Source organism: Sprattus sprattus (genome assembly GCF_963457725.1).
Source record: "Sprattus sprattus genome assembly, chromosome: 12".
NCBI classification, from domain to species: Eukaryota; Metazoa; Chordata; class Actinopteri; order Clupeiformes; family Clupeidae; genus Sprattus; species Sprattus sprattus.
Window position 1 is genome coordinate 15,254,478 of NC_137910.1, and position 15,535 is coordinate 15,270,012.

The 15,535-nt window shown below is 46.8% G+C and overlaps 1 protein-coding gene across 1 annotated transcript; it reads left to right on the forward strand.

Annotated features, from left to right (window-relative positions):
* Positions 1–407: 407 nt before the first annotated feature.
* On the forward strand, positions 408–12,615 carry znf318 (zinc finger protein 318). The gene is made up of 12 exons (XM_080849498.1): positions 408–859; positions 1,112–1,227; positions 1,483–2,134; positions 2,508–3,412; positions 3,823–4,298; positions 4,392–4,477; positions 4,703–4,802; positions 5,443–5,765; positions 7,458–7,646; positions 7,814–7,907; positions 8,528–8,646; positions 8,744–12,615. The coding sequence occupies exons 1-12, from the start codon at positions 578–580 to the stop codon at positions 11,810–11,812; spliced, it is 6,411 nt and encodes a 2,136-aa protein (XP_080705624.1). The 5' UTR covers positions 408–577; the 3' UTR covers positions 11,813–12,615.
* The last annotated feature ends 2,920 nt before the right edge of the window (positions 12,616–15,535 follow it).

Here is a 15,535-nt window from a genome sequence, read left to right on the forward strand (position 1 = left end):
TTAAGCAAATACTAAGGCAGTATTCTCATCAAAAAAATAAGTGACAACATAATAAGACTTCTTCTGCCATAATATCTGGCAGGTGTTTGCTCTGTTTGAGGACCAAAACCAGGTTTCGTAATTTGCTTTCTAAATATATCCATTGAAAAGCAAATACTTTTCTTGATAAAACCTTGTATGTGGTTGCAACCTTTGGTTAAATTACGGGCAGGAAACAAATTATTATTATTTATATTTTAAGCTAAAAGCCCAAACTCATTCTCGATGAAGAAGTCGCAATACCGCCTATTTATCAAGTTCCCCACATTCACATGAAAAAGATCGGAAGATTTATGGAACGGACTTTGCGGGAAAACGTCATTTCCGACGGGGTTCTGCGGAAATCCTTATTGACCAATCATAATACAAAAACCACACGGTAGGATTCTTGGCGATGAAGGCCTATTACTGGAATCTATTGTTGCTATAGGCTATTCTGCAAAAGTCCGAAAAGATACTTTTAATGTTGCATGTTCCTGTGCTGATGCTGAGCAGTTAACAGGAAGCTACAAGCAACTTTTTGATACAGTGAGTCAGGATGTATCGTGGCAGACCTCCATTCCGAGGTCCCCCGCCGTCTCATGGCTCTGGTCCCCGAGGTACGCATCCAAGCCATCCGCATTCGGCACCAGACCGACCATACTCCCGTCCACCTTACCGGGACGACAGAGATAGGGGTCGCAATGGTTATAACAACTACCGCGACCAATCAGACACTTACCACCGCTCTCCGCCACACCGAAGATATTCGCCTGGGTCAGGAAGAGGACCTGGAGATGATTGGGGTGGCGGGCCCCCTTCAAGAGATCATTACAAGCAGGTAGCTGTGATTATCTTAGATGCCAAGTGTACCTTTCAATTATTGTATTTACTGATGAATGAGCTACTTTAGCAGACCTCCAAGGTAGTTAGCATAAGTGCAACATTGGCTAGCACAGCTCCGGTAGCTCTGTAGATCTATAAATCCTATAATAACACGCTTTACTTTTTTGTTCTATTGATTTCAATTCACTCATACATTCATTTACGTTGTGATAATTACAATGAATGTGTTCACTTTTGTCCAATCCAGCGTCGCACACCGTCTCCTCACCGTGGTGGTCTCCCGGTTGACCACAGTCTAGTTATCACGGTGGGCAATGACCTGACCTCAACCCCCAGCTCTCGTGGTCCAGACCCTTATGCCAGGTATGGTTTACGTCCAACTGAGGAGTTTGTGAGACCTTTAGGAGGTAATTACTGTAAGGCCAGATACTTTGACATTGTTATTTACTTTCTGTTGGTTCTGTTCTGTTGACAGTTAGCAACTAATTTAATGTTCGAATTCACTTCAGGGATGCACTCGGTTTTCGGGGAGGAAAAAGCACATAATGGGACCAGGAATCACAAGTGATGGTGATCACATATTTTAACTACATATTAATACTATGATTTTGACCCCAGAGATTACCATGGTGGGGATCCCCAGTACAAGCCTTCCAGACTACCCAGCTATGACGGGCCGGGTCGGCGGAGTTCCAGCAGGGGTCGCAGTCGCTCTCCTGACCACAGCCGAGCGCGGAGCCGCGCTCGCAGCCGCATGCGCAGTCGCAGCCGCTCTGTGGACCGCAACCGAGGCCGCAGCAAGAGCCGCGTGCGCAGTCGCAGCCGCTCTGTGGATCGCAACCGAGGGCGCAGCAAGAGCCGCGTGCGAAGCCGGAGCAGAAGTGGCAGCCGCAGCAGGGGACGCAGTGTAGCGCGCAGCCGAGCGCAGAGCAGGGCACGCAGTCGGGCACGCAGTAAGAGCCGCCCCCCGAGCAGGAGTCGCAGTCGGAGCAGGGGAAGAAGCCGGAGCAGGAGCAGGAGCAGAAGTCGAAGCAGAGGCCGCAGTCGTGCTCAGAGCCGTCCGGGGAGCCGGAGCAGAAGTCGCATGCCGAGCAGAAGCAGGAGCAGCAGCGCTGGCCCTCAACAACGCAAGACGAGCACGGACGACTTCCTTGAGCTGGAGAGAGCGCGCAGACGCAAGGAGCTGGAGGACATCATGAACATGCCCACCAAGTCCATCTTGAAGAGACGCATTGGCTCATCAGAGACAGACTCCCCCATAGTCATGCAGGTAAGACCACAGAATGTTCAGGAGTTCAGCATTACAGACCTGCACATTTCACTGGTTACTCCGAGACAGACACCCTCATAGTAAGACCACAGAATGTTCAGATACCAGTGGGGTGCTAGTTTCAGGCATTAGTCTGCATATTGCATTGGTTACAGTGCCTGTTATTTCTACAAAAGACACAAAGCGATGTTATGATATTCACTTAGTATTTAGTTCTGTGTTTATCTTTGGATTGGCATTTTTGAATGATTTGTGCAGCTGTGTCCAGAGGCCTGCTCAGCACACCTCTTCCCTACAGACACAGTTAAGTAATGTATTCTGCATCTTGTTCTGAAGTCACCTTACTCAGCGCTTCTGTTGGCCCCTCTTACAGAACAGTGATTCCCCACGAGATCCGGAGCATGTCTTGGCGGCCATCTCATCATCCGGTCTGGACCCCGCCCTCCTGATGTCTGTGCTGGGGGAGCTGAAGGACGGCCCTGCCCTCGACCCAAATGCCGCCTCCAGCGGTGGTGGTGCTGCTGCTTTGGACGAGATCCTGTCCCGGATCCAATCTGCAGGGGGCGCTGCCTTCGGTGAGTCGGGGCAGGGGGATGGCGTGGAGGGCCTGGGCACGCTTCTGAGCCTGCTGGAGGAGATGGCCGGAGCCAAGAAGGAAGAACGTAAGAAGAACCTTGCCGACATCGAAGACGAGGAGAAATTCCTGTATGGCGAGGAGGAGGAGGAGGCTCGGCTACCGGCAATGGACATGTTTGTGGAGAGCAGGCCTGAGCTTCCCAAGTCCTACACGGCCACAAACCCTGCAACGGTGTCTCCCGCGTACCAGCAGAGCCACAGTGATGTTGTGGCTCCCCCCCACAGCCATTCCCAGCCCCGGGATGCCAGGCACCATAAGCAGAGCCCCTCCCCTGAGAGGAGGGGGCGAGAGGGGGAGCGACGGGGGCAGCGCTCCCGAGAAAGGTACCCCCCGGGCGTGGGGCCGGATGACGTCAAGGACCGGCAGGAGGTGGAGGAGTATGAGAAGATCCAGGACCTCCTGAAGACCATCGGACTGGACCTGGGCGTGACGGAGATCAGCAAGATAGCCACGCGCACCAAGGAGAGGCTTACGGGCAGCAAGCCTCCTCCCCGGCGGAGGTCACCAGAGAGGTCAAAGAAAGGTTGTCAGCGCCGGAGGGGGTCGAGCCACAGCGGAGGCAGCAGCAGCAGTGGCAGCAGCAGCAGTAGCAGCTCCAGCAGGAGCAGCAGGAGTTCCAGTCACAGCTCGGCCAGCAGCAGGTAAGGGGTTAGATGTCAGGGCTCTTAATGACAATTCAATTCCAAGATTAATATTTATCCTCTATGTCTTGGTTCGTGTTTCATGGCTTTAAGGGGGAATGAGATGAGATATAGCCTGAAAAGAAGAGACAGTTGAAGTAGTTGCTTTCACGTTGTCTGTGGATTATAAGGAGATGCGGGGCGTTTATGTATGCAAATTCAGGCGTACAAGAAACGTACATTACATTTCCACGCCTTCATGAATCCAGCGGGGATCTTTCTTAGGGTTGGTCTAGGGTTGGTCCAATATTCATAGTTGGCACAAGAACAATGTTCCTCTATGAGTTTGTGTGAGAGTTATGAGTGTATAGTTACACTGTGGTAGCAGACGCAGGACTCAGATTCGCTGTTTCTCTCCCTCTGTCTCTTAGGAACAGTAACAGCTGGAGCCGACGGCACAGGTCGGACCGTCCATCCCCCTCAGAACATCGCAGTTCCCATGGGCATTCCCAGAGCCGCAAGTCTCCGCCACCGAAAGAGGAGCGCAGCTGGACACGCCCCAACCCAGCCAAGACCGCCCCACCCAGCCAAGCCCCGGAGACGCAGGCAGCGCCGCCGCAGGCCATACCGCAGCTCGGGGGGCACCAAACCCACCCGGTGCCCGTCTACCCGCCCTCACAAGCCCACGGCATGGTCCATCCCAACTACCCCCCTCCAGGGTACGACCAGTATGGCAACTACGTGCCCTACATGGGGCAGGGGTGGCCCATGTACCCCCCTCCCCCCATGGCTCCTGGCATGATGCCCCCCACTGGGGCATCTCATGCAGAGTATAACAGCCCCTACCTGAAGGTCATTGAAACGGTGCCAACCGAGGGCAAGGACTCAAAGAAGCAGGACAGGAAATGTAAGTAGCAATGTGTGTAAACTAAAAAGTGAGAGTGACATTTGGAATTAAAGAAAGCAAGATCAAAGAGGCTTTTTTTCTTCTTTTTTTTAGCTTCGCACTTGGAAAGACAAGAGAAAGACAAAGACATGTCCAAAGGCATGTACAGCCAGGATAAACTGGACGAACAGAAGGAGAAGGTAAAAATGTGGCACTTGTTTAACCCAGGGTCAAACTCCATATCATTTATACAGGTCAAACTCCACATACAGGTCAAACTCTATATAATTTATATCGGGACAAACTCCATATGCCATAGATGGTAGAATACACTTTTGCAAGCATGGTGGTTTATAAAAGGAAAGTCGATTCTGTTGATTCAAAAAGTCTGCCTCATTTGTTCATTGTTTCTCAAATGTGTTAAGGTTCTTGAGGAAAGAGACAAACTGCGGAAGGACAGGGAGACTCGTCTGAAGAAGAAAGACTACCTCCTAAAGGAGTTGGAGCGCCTGCGCAAGCAGCAAGGTATGACCCAAATCCCATACGTATGAGAGAGAGATCAGCTAATGCGTTACTGAATATGTGAAACATTTGCTCTCTCCTAGGGAGGGATGGGGGGAGGGTGGAATGGATGGGGGCAGGGAGGGGATGCATACACAGAATAAACAGATAAAAAAAAATACAAACAAATACAAACACTCTCCGTCATCTATCTCCCTTTGTTACTTTCTTTTTTCTTGTTTGTCATGGTGCAAATCCATGACACCATTATGAGCGACGCGATTTCTAAACCCCATGCATTTCAACGGGAGCTAGTCCATTGTGACGTAGACCATCGTTTGGGGTGACGAGGCCGATAAAAGTTTGAACATGTTGAAACTTATGCAAATGAGGAGCGATTTTTCCCGGCAGCGGCCAATGAGATTGTTTGGTGTCGTCTCTGACGGTTTGAAAATTGTACGACTGTGGCATCGTTCTCTTCTCTTCTTCTTTTGTCTTTCTTTTTTCCCTTACTTTTTCCCTTTCTATCTGCATTTCTTTTCTTTGTCTCTCTTTCCCTCTGCCGGTCTCTCTAACTCCTGTCTTTCTTTATGCCTCTCCCTCCCTAAATGTGTCTCTCCCTCCTTCTCTCTCCTCCCTCCCTCCCTCCCTCTCTTTCCTGCAGGTGAACTCCTGCGTAAGAAGCGCCGTGAGAAGGACGGCCATAAGGACCCTCTCCTGATGGAGCTGAGTCGCCTGCAAGAGGACGTCATGGCCCAGATTTCCTCGCTGCGCTCCGAGAACGATGAGGGCGAGAAGAAACTGACCGAGCTGGAGAAGGTGGCGCTCATCCTGGGCCTGCATGCCTCCGACCGCCCCCGCCGGGAGCCCCGCTCCTCAGGAGAACCCGCGCCTCAGCCCGCCCAGGAGGAGAAGCACAAGGGCCGGCCCCGTAGCCGAGAGAGGTCCCCCGCCCGCCAGCCCTCCTCCTCAGTCTCCTCCTCTAAGGTAGCAGCACTGCCAAAGGACAGAAGCACAGAGCCATTCTGCAGGGGGTGTGTGTGTGTGTGTGTGGTTGTGTGTGTGTTGTGTGTGTGATGTGTATGTTGTGTGTGTTGTTTGTTGTGTGTGTGTGTGTGTGGGTATGTTGTGTGTGTTGTGTATTGGTTCACTGTCCAAGGTAGTGGTAAGTTGTTTTGGATCAGTGCTTAAAGGAGCAAACTGTGTATAGTTTTTAGTGGCATCTAGTGGCGATGTTGCTGAATTGCAACCAGCTGAATACCCTTCCATTTACAAATGCGTGCAAGTGCCTACCGTAGCTGACAAATACCATAAAAAAACGCGAAAGCCCAATCTCGAGTCAGTGTTTCGGTTTGTTCGTTCTGGGCTGCTGTAGTAACATGACGGCGCAACATGGTGGACTCCGTGGAAGAGGACCTGCACCCTGTTTAGATACGGAGGGCTCATTCTAAGCTAACAAAAACACAATGATTCATAGTTACAGGTATAAACTAATGAAAACATATTAATTATATATAACTTCTAATAGATGCCACTAAAACCTCATTTGCGCTGTTTAATTTCATTTATATACAGTAATGAATCATACTTGTAAGCTGTTTTGCAAATGTTAATATTTTGGCCGGATTGAATACACCATCTGCACAGATGTACAGGTTAGCATGGACAAACATTTAGCACAGATTGGCATGGATAAACAATATGCAACATGCAATACTTGATTTATATAGATCTTTTCATGCAATTTCCCTTCCCTGCGGTATGTCTAGTATATTGTGTGGATGACAACCAGGCCAGAACAGCAGAATCTGTGTAATGTGAAAACAGCTTATTGCCCGGAGGCTTTTGCACAATGCACTTTTTCAGTTGAGAAAATATTAATCTCACAGCAGAGTTTCAATCTGATTAAAATGAGTGAACAGAATGAATATTGAGGTGCATTTGTAATATGGGACACAAACAAATAACTGTTGCAGGTTTGACTTAATCGTAAGATGATGTTAAATAGTTTGAGAAAGATTCAATCTCAAAGGGTAAGATGGGGGGAAAACTTTTGGAAAAATCAAATGTTGTAAGAAATGCCAAGAAACGGCATTTTCCTGCATGTCTGATGATCCGTCAGCTGTGATCAGTGGCTTTTGAAACTGAGTGCAGATGACATCCATCTGACAAGACAAATCTAAAGCCATGGACGATCAGAAACTGCTCCACAATTGCTTTGAAAATTATGCCTAAATTATAATCTTTCAAACCCAACAAACTCAAATTGAAAATCCTGCGGTATAGCATTTCAACTTTCATTTTTTTAAACCAGTGAGATACAGAAGTGCCAATGCTTATTTATGAGCCTAGGTCTGATATCAGGGTCGGGGGTCATGTATTAGCATTGAGCTCAAACAGTGGCGGTTGTGTAAATGCTGACTCAAACCCCCTTGAATGGAAAACAGACGGACTGTAAGGCAAAGGTAAGAATCCTTCCGAAACCCCAAGTCATTTGGGGGTTCAAGTTTAACGGGTGTTTTTTTTTTTTTTTTTTACTTTGTTTATTTGAGTTGAATGATTTTTATTTAATGATCTGCTTTAGCTTCACTTGTCATGTAGCTCTGTTTTGCCCCCTTCATTGTGAAGCCTTGCCTTAAGTGGTACCTGAGTAACTCAAATATGTCCCTTCCTCATCAGGCACCTGCCTCCTCTTCAAGAGCAACTACAGAGACTCCGAAGGCTCAAGCCAGCACTCCTGCTCCACAGAAATCTGTCGAACAATATGAGTACTATGACGCGGGGAACCACTGGTGCAAAAACTGTAACGTCACCTGCGGCGCCATGTTTGATTTTTTCACACACTTGCACAGCAAGTCGCATAGAAAGGTTAGTTTGCCATTTTTCGTGATCAGAAGCAGAATATTCTTGACATACTAATCTTTGAAAAGCTACCCTTAACTTTTCAGAGTTGCACGCCTGGTCTCCGGGGTTTGGTTTTAATGTCAATCATGATTTCTGTTTTTCACCGAGAGATGTTTTGTTTTCTCCGTCAGTCTCAAGACCCATACGACAGGCCTTGGGCCCCGGACTCGGTCAGCACAGAAAAGAAGCGAAGCGCTGGAGAGAAAATCACTAAGCCTGCCAAAGGTACCAAAAATGGCCGTATTTATAAGTAGCCACATGTGTGAGAGTCGACATTAAGGTGTTGTTGAGGCTCCGTGTTTAAATGACGGGCATCTGGCCAAAGGATTGATGTCAAAGGTGTGTGTTGTCTTTATAAGGCACCTGTAACATCCGCCAGTTTGAAAGTCATTGAAAGTTGATGGTCCTGTTCTGGTGACGGAGTTGTTCTGATTACATTAACTACTCCAAAGTAATTAAGTTAACTGGTAATCTAAGGGCCGAGCCGCTGATGTATAGTAACACTCAAGGAGCTTCAGAAGGTTGGTACTAGTTGTAGAAAGTCCTGAAAATTCAGATACGTTTGTATTTTTTATAGACTTGGGGATCATCATTTCATGTGTTTATCTTTAATTAATGTCTTTGCCTATCATAATCAGTCTGAAACTTGGTATAGCTGAATCTAAATCTTAATTTAAATTTTGCAATGTGTTTCTACTGAGTCTGACTTAAAACACCCATCTTCTTGCAGTGTGGCGTACCTTCTCCATGGTAACACAGAAAGGGTAAATATTTGAACAATAACAAATATGCTCCTTTAAACATCTTTTTAACTCTTTTTCGCTATTTATTTTTTGTCCTCTCAGGTTCTGAGTTTTTGATGGCAGTGAGGGGATTTTACTGCCAGGTGTGCAAAGAGTTTTTCGGAGACCCGATCTGCGCTGAGGAACATGTCACTAGCCAAGCACATAACGAGAAATATAAGGTATGGACACCGCTTTGTGCAAAAATAATATTACAGATGATACTGCATGGACTCAAGTCGGAGACTTAATGGTGTAAATTGTTTTCCATTTTGCCAGCAACGGATGTACGAGAATCCAATGTATGAACAGCGCCGGAATCTTGATCGCCAGGCCGGCATGACCATGACCTCAGAGTCCAAACATGCGGAGCAGAAGCGCAAACAGGAAGGAGAGCTTTCCCGGGAGGAATTCCTAAAGCGGGAGCGGGTGATCTGCCAGAAGGAGGAAGAGGAGCCAAAACCGCGATATGTGCGAGAGGAAGAAAAGAAGCCTGCATGCAGTCGTGAAGAGGAGGAAGGCAAGTTCAAGTACAGCCGCAGGGATGAAAAGGAGGAGAAACCCAAATATGGGAGAAAAGAGGAGGAAGAAGAGAGACCCAAATATGGGAGAAGAGAGGAGGAAGAAGAGAGACCAAAATATGGGAGAAGAGAGGAGGAAGAAGAGAGGCCCAAATATGGGAGAAGAGAGGAGGAGGAAGAGAGGCCCAAATATGGTAAAAGAGAGGAAGAGGAGGAGAGGCCCAAATATGGGAGAAGAGAGGAGGAAGAGATCCGGCCCAAGTACGCAAGGAAAGAGGAAGAGGAGAGCAAATTCAAATACAGCAGGAAGGAGGAGAGTGAAGGGCGATCCAAGCACAGCCTGAGAGACGAGGAAGAGGCCCGATTTAAGTCCAGCAGACGGATGGAGGAAGACAGCAGAGGTAAATACAGCAAGGGGGAGGAGGAGCGTAACAGGTACACCCGGGAGGAAGACGAGCGAGCCTCGTACAGCAAAGCAGACGACCGGGGCAAGTACAGCCGAGCCCCAGAGAAAAGGTCCCGAAACAGCCAAGAGGAGCAGGAGCGGAAGCCTAAACAGGGAAAGTGGGAGGAGGACGAGGTGAAACCGAAGTGGACTCGAGAGGAGCGACAGCCGGCCCAAAAGGAGGAAAAGGGGTGGAGGCAGAAGCAGCAAAAAGGCGGGAAGAAGGGAGCATCAGCCAAGGAGGAGAAGCCCGAGGTCCCAGAGAAGCCCGTAGAACCGCCAAAGGTGTTGTGCGGCCCGAGTCCGGCCATGCTGGCAAAACTGCGCAAGAAAACCGAGGAGACCAACAAGGGAGGGACGTTTGGGAAGTTCACCTGGAAGAAACCGGTGAAGTCCAAGCTCGAGAAGGAGGCTGAGAGGATGGCGGCTCAGTTTATCAGAGAGGATGAAGAGGCGATAAAAACAGGGGGGGACCCTACGACTAAGGAGACCGGAGGAGACGATGACGGCGACGAAGCCTTTGCAAGATCGTTAGCCGCTGCTAAGACGATTGCCATAAAGCTGGCTGGCAAGACCGTTGTCCCTCTGACCAGTCCTTGGGATTCCTACGGCATGCCTAGCAAGGCTACCCCCACACAGACGGCATCTGCCATGGTGCTCCGGAAGTCTCAAGGGGCGGCCAGCAACCCTGCACCCGTCAACCCAGTTCTTGCGATGAAGCCTGCTTCCGTTACCCCAGTCAAAGCCCAGCCTCCTGCTCCAGCGGAAGAGGAAAAGAAGGACGCCATGCTGTCTGCAGACATGATCTCTAAGGCATTTGGCGGAGAAGAGGTTCAGATAAAAGTACCAACCATCATCTCTCCTCCCTGCGATCCGGCCCCGGCTGTTGCCTCAGGCCCCCAGCCTGTAGTCACTGCTGCAGAACCAGCGTACGCACCAGTACCAGCGTACGCACCAGTTCCAGCGTACGCACCAGAACCAATGTACGCACCAGCACCAGCGTACGCACCAGCACCAGCGTACGCACCAGCACCAGCGTACGCACCAGCACCAGCGTACGCACCAGCACCAGCGTATGCACCAGAACAAGTGTACGCACCAGAGCAAGTGTATGCACCAGAACCAATGTACGCACCAGAACCAATGTACGCACCAGAACCGCCACCGGGGGTGTGTATGATGACGACCTTCGAGGCGGACGTGGGTGTACCGGGCGTTCCTGAGAGTGAGCAGACCCATGCCGTGCTGGTGCGCCCCCCTCCCATGATCCAGAAGCCTCCCACCACTAAGACTCCTCCAAGAGCGTTGAAGCCGAAGTCCAGTCTGTCTGTCTTCGATATCTTCTACAGTGGAGCAACCTCGTCTGCCTTCCCCAGCACCAAAGTAATGGCAAAGGTGGACAAGGTTGTGAAGATCTCTGAGACTAAGGAGAAGCCTGTGCAGATAGAGACATGTAAACCTACCCCAGAGGTCGCCATGGAGCCTGTCCAGTTGGAGACAGACGAACCTATACAGGAAGTTACTATGGACCCAATCCAATCAGAAACAGTTGCTCTTATACAGGAAGTTGCCATGGCCCCTGTCCAATCGGAGACAGTTGCTCCTATCGAGGAAGTTGCCATGTACCCTGTCCAATTAGAGACAGTTGCTCCTATCGAGGAAGTTGCCATGGCCCCTGTCCAAACGGAGACAGTTGTTCCTATCCAGGAAGTTGCCATGTACCCTGTCCAATTAGAGACAGTTGCTCCTATCGAGGAAGTTGCCATGGCCCCTGTCCAAACGGAGACAGTTGTTCCTATCCAGGAAGTTGCCATGTACCCTGTCCAATCGGAGATAGTTGCTCCTATCGAGGAAGTTGCCATGGCCCCTGTCCAATCAGAGACAGTTGTTCCTATCCAGGAAGTTGCCATGTACCCTGTCCAATCGGAGATAGTTGCTCCTATTCAGGAAGTTGCAATGTACCTTGTCCAATCAGAGACAGTAGCTCCTATGCAGGAGGTTGCCATGTATCCTGTCCAATCAGTGGCTGAGGAGTCTGAGGCAGATGAGCCTATCCCGCTGGTTGTGATGGACGCTGTCCAGTTGGAGCTAGAGAACCCTATCCAATCAGAGACAGGTGACTCTCTCCCAGAAGTCATCATGGACCCTGTCCAGTTGGAATCTGATGACACTATCCCACTGGTTGTCATGGATGCTGTGCACTTGGAAACAGACAACCCTATTGCAGAGGTTGTCATGGATGCAGTCAGTCTGGTGCCAGACGACCCCAGTGCTGAGGACGCCATGGCAATACTCCTGGGTTCCAACAGTCCGCCACCTGGCTCTTTCACAGAGCAGCTCAACTTGGACACGTTCGAGTTCAACTTCGAGCCACCGGAGTGAGACCTCCACTGAGGGGGTCTGCAACAGAACATCTCTGAGGTGCCTCCACTGCATCGATTTTAAAGGACTGTGAACTTTGTAAAATACTTTGTTTAAAAACATTAAAAAGGGTTTAGTTTTTACTACAGCTGGAACAGCTTGACTGACCGAAGTTAAGAGTTTGTTGATGGGGTGTGTGTGAGGAACTCCTGAATTCGATCTCATGATGGACCCTCTTTAGCTGTGATGTGTACCGGCTTATTCCTTCACATGTCCTTTAGCCAGCTGACGCGCTCCACACTTGTCCATCGTGTTCTGTGTAAGCTCTCTCTGCCGAAATGTCTGTTTAAATTTGACTAAAGGTAATGTGGAATATTATTTGAACATTATCCTTTACTGATCTTTATACACGTGTATGCATATTTAGACTCTAAAGCTGAATGTTATTTTTCTCATTCCTGCTGAAATGATAGAGACGCTCTTAAATACAGGTACAAGGAACACCCACGTTCCGAAGAGAACAAGTTATGGAAAGCAGATGATCATGATGATGATGATGATGCGAGGACCAAATACCAAGTTTATGGTCTGATCTGTCATCTGCTTCATAAAGAATCTGCTTCTTTTTCTGCAGCGATAAACGGACACAAGGACAGGATGTGCTCATGTAACTATAATATTTGGTTTCCTGTTGATGTTTTTGTTTCAGATGTTGAATTTAAAGCCTGGTTCAGTTCCTCCGCCTGTCTTTAGACTGTTTGTATCCCCATATTAATCAAACGTCATGCTTAAACTGTACCTGTTGTTGGATGAAATGCTGTTCAAATAAACAGTTAAGACCACACATCTGCTTATTATCTGCAAATTCAGAAGGCCACTCCTGTCTTCTCTACATCATTTATTGTAACGTTGCAAGACGCACTTCAGAAGTACTACAAAAGATGAATTACTGGTTGATAAATTCTTGTGTTGAAATAACATATGCTAACATTATGCATGCAGGCTTTTAAAGCCTATTTAGGCAGTATTTTAGGCCTTGTTATGAACCATATCAACTCTTAAGGCGAACTTACAATTCGTGAAAGCATATGCAAATAACACACATTTCAAAATATCGACATTTATGAGCTTTTCACTTCCTTTTTTGGAGATAAACACTCTTCTCCTTGTAAGTGGTTTGTGAAAAGACCTTCCTGACTCATCTTTCAGTCACACAAACTGTTAATAATAGCATGTAGCAGGTAAGTAATTTGTATGAATATATGTCTTCAGCCGAGTCCCGGCCTAGTATACCACATTCATTGATAAAGCAGATAAACTTCACATTCTCATGTCACGTTCAAATGCTGTAGTACACACTTGAAGTCAGCTCTTAATCTCCCTCGTGCCATGTGCCTTTAATCACTGCTTCTACATGCAGGGCAATGCACCTGCGTGCACGCACATCTGCGCGCTCACCTGCCTCCATGCCCCTCAGCGGAGCTGCAGGAAGTAAGTAGTACGGCAGCTGTGAAGGGTCATGTTCTCTTTCTGTGAACTGGGATGTTCTCAGTTGGGCAATATCCTTTTGGTAATCTACATTAATCTTGTGTCATTTACAAAAGATTAGAGGACACACAAAGTCTTACCTAGCCTAGATGAGGCTTCTAGTAGACCTGGTTTCATATACATTTTAGAAATGGTAGAAATTAATTTGGACTTCAAAATTCACTTGGAACATGGACTAAAAGGCTTATTTGTATTGCCAAAGCATTATAAACCACCAACATAAGTAATAACATTTATATTTTCTTGGATTTTTGCCACATCTTGCAAAAGAGTTTACCATATTATCTCACCCCCAGCTCTGAGTTTGTGGTCTAGTTTTGTGCTATCCTAGTGTGATGACTGACAGGGTGACCTTTTCCTCAGTGCCACTGCAGTTCCAGTCATGCATCACAAAGGCTCGTTATGGTAAGTACACCACCTGCTGCACAGGTTTTGAGTAGAATATTCAGTTAAATTTAATTTAGTTTATATTGCAATTGAAATTGTCTCAAAGTGCCCAGAGCCCCCTAGAGCATATTGTAGGAGTTAATACATTACGTATTGTTTTGAATGTAAGCTGCGTATAGATATCAATGTGGTTTTGGGTTTTGTAAGTTAACTAAACTGTATATGGGCTTAATTGTGTTAAATTATGTTGTGCATAGCTAAGGGTTTGCTTCCTTCTTCTTGTAACTGATTAACCAGATGTTGTGCTACAAGTAATCTTGTATTACTGTTTTACACAAGCCGTTCCACACCTCACACTTTTTGTATTTGTTAAGTGATGTTAATTGACCTGTCCAATACAAAATGTACAGAATGGTGTATGTACTTCATTTTTCAGCACGTCTTTAAATTTCAATAAACCAAGTTCTTACAGCAAAACCTGAAATGCCTCTTTCAATCATTGTTGCCACTCTGGTCTCTGCCATGTTAAATTGATACCAGATTTTTAATGGGATATTAAGCTATAGTCGGAGATCCCTTAACAGTCTTGTTTTTAGCTTAACCCTGTAGGCACTAGGGTTGAGGTCTGTCTTTCTGCCAGGGCCACTGTAAGGGGAAGGGATGGGGATGAATCTTTTGAACAGGAGATAAACAGAAGTCCTTAGAACCTTTACGGATTGTAGAATTCTAAAGTTTAAAAATAGAGAGTGGCTAGCTTCTTTTTTTTATTGGGGCCCACAATTTTATTAGGCTAGTGACAATGGCCCCAACATTTTGAGATACCCCTACCGGAGGTAGAACTAAACCCAACAATGTTTTTCCTCATCAAGGTCTCCCATGTATGAAATGGATTCTTGGATAAAAATATTTGACTGCAAAAATGGTTACATTGATATATTGTTATACAGCCCAAAACTAAAAAAGAACATATAAAGCCTGACTGTATGGGAGTAAAGACATAAAAGCAGATTGAGAACACAAGATCTGAGAGCTTTGAAACTTGACATGCTTGTAGTCAGGATGTTGCTTTACCTACTTGAAAAGACTAGATGTGAATATCTTGTTGCATGCCATAAAAACAGACCTAGGAACACATACCTAAAATTAGCAGAAATACACAAATATATATATCTATGCAGAATATTCTCATTTACTTTGTAGTTGCTTTGTCAGGGATGTTCATAGAAACACTTATGATAGCTTGTTCGAAAGGTGAGGTTGTGCTGAGTATAGCAATACTGAATATGTATGTATGGCTTGCAGTCAGGGTGCTACGTACCAAAAGGTATGATGTGTCCTAAATGAAAGAAAGTGGAACATTGACAAAATCAAGATTCCAATCAAAAAACAATTGAGGCTGTTCGATTACAGTTATAACTAAATCTTAATCTCTAGGAGGAAGATGACCGTTTTAGGCTTTAGACACTACAGACGGAGACCACCATCTGACAGCTAAGTGGAGTTAGGGAGTGTTTTTGTCCAGTAGTGGGTGCTAGTCCAACATATTCAGAATCAGTTCATAGAACCCCGAATCAGGGCAAAATCTTCACCTGATCCAGCGGCTCTTTGGTCGTTATAAAAAAATGTGTTTTTTTTTTTTTTTACTGGAAGGAAGGACACTAACGTAGACCTTATATTAAAAGAGATGTAACTGAATTAATAATCATAAAATTAAAGGCAACTTAAAATTACGGTGCAACTTTCGAGGCTTAAAAATAAACATTAAATTTCTAGTCTTTTTTACACGTAGTAAGTTTTCAATAACTCCAT

Excerpts from the sequence above, each read along its gene's own strand:
- znf318 (XM_080849498.1), top strand. The coding sequence starts at position 578 with ATGTATCGTGGCAGACCTCCATTCCGAGGTCCCCCGCCGTCTCATGGC. Across the intron at positions 4,803-5,442 it reads GCGCCTGCGCAAGCAGCAAG|GTGAACTCCTGCGTAAGAAG; the intron begins GTATGACCCAAA and ends TCTTTCCTGCAG. Across the intron at positions 7,647-7,813 it reads ACAGCAAGTCGCATAGAAAG|TCTCAAGACCCATACGACAG; the intron begins GTTAGTTTGCCA and ends TTTCTCCGTCAG.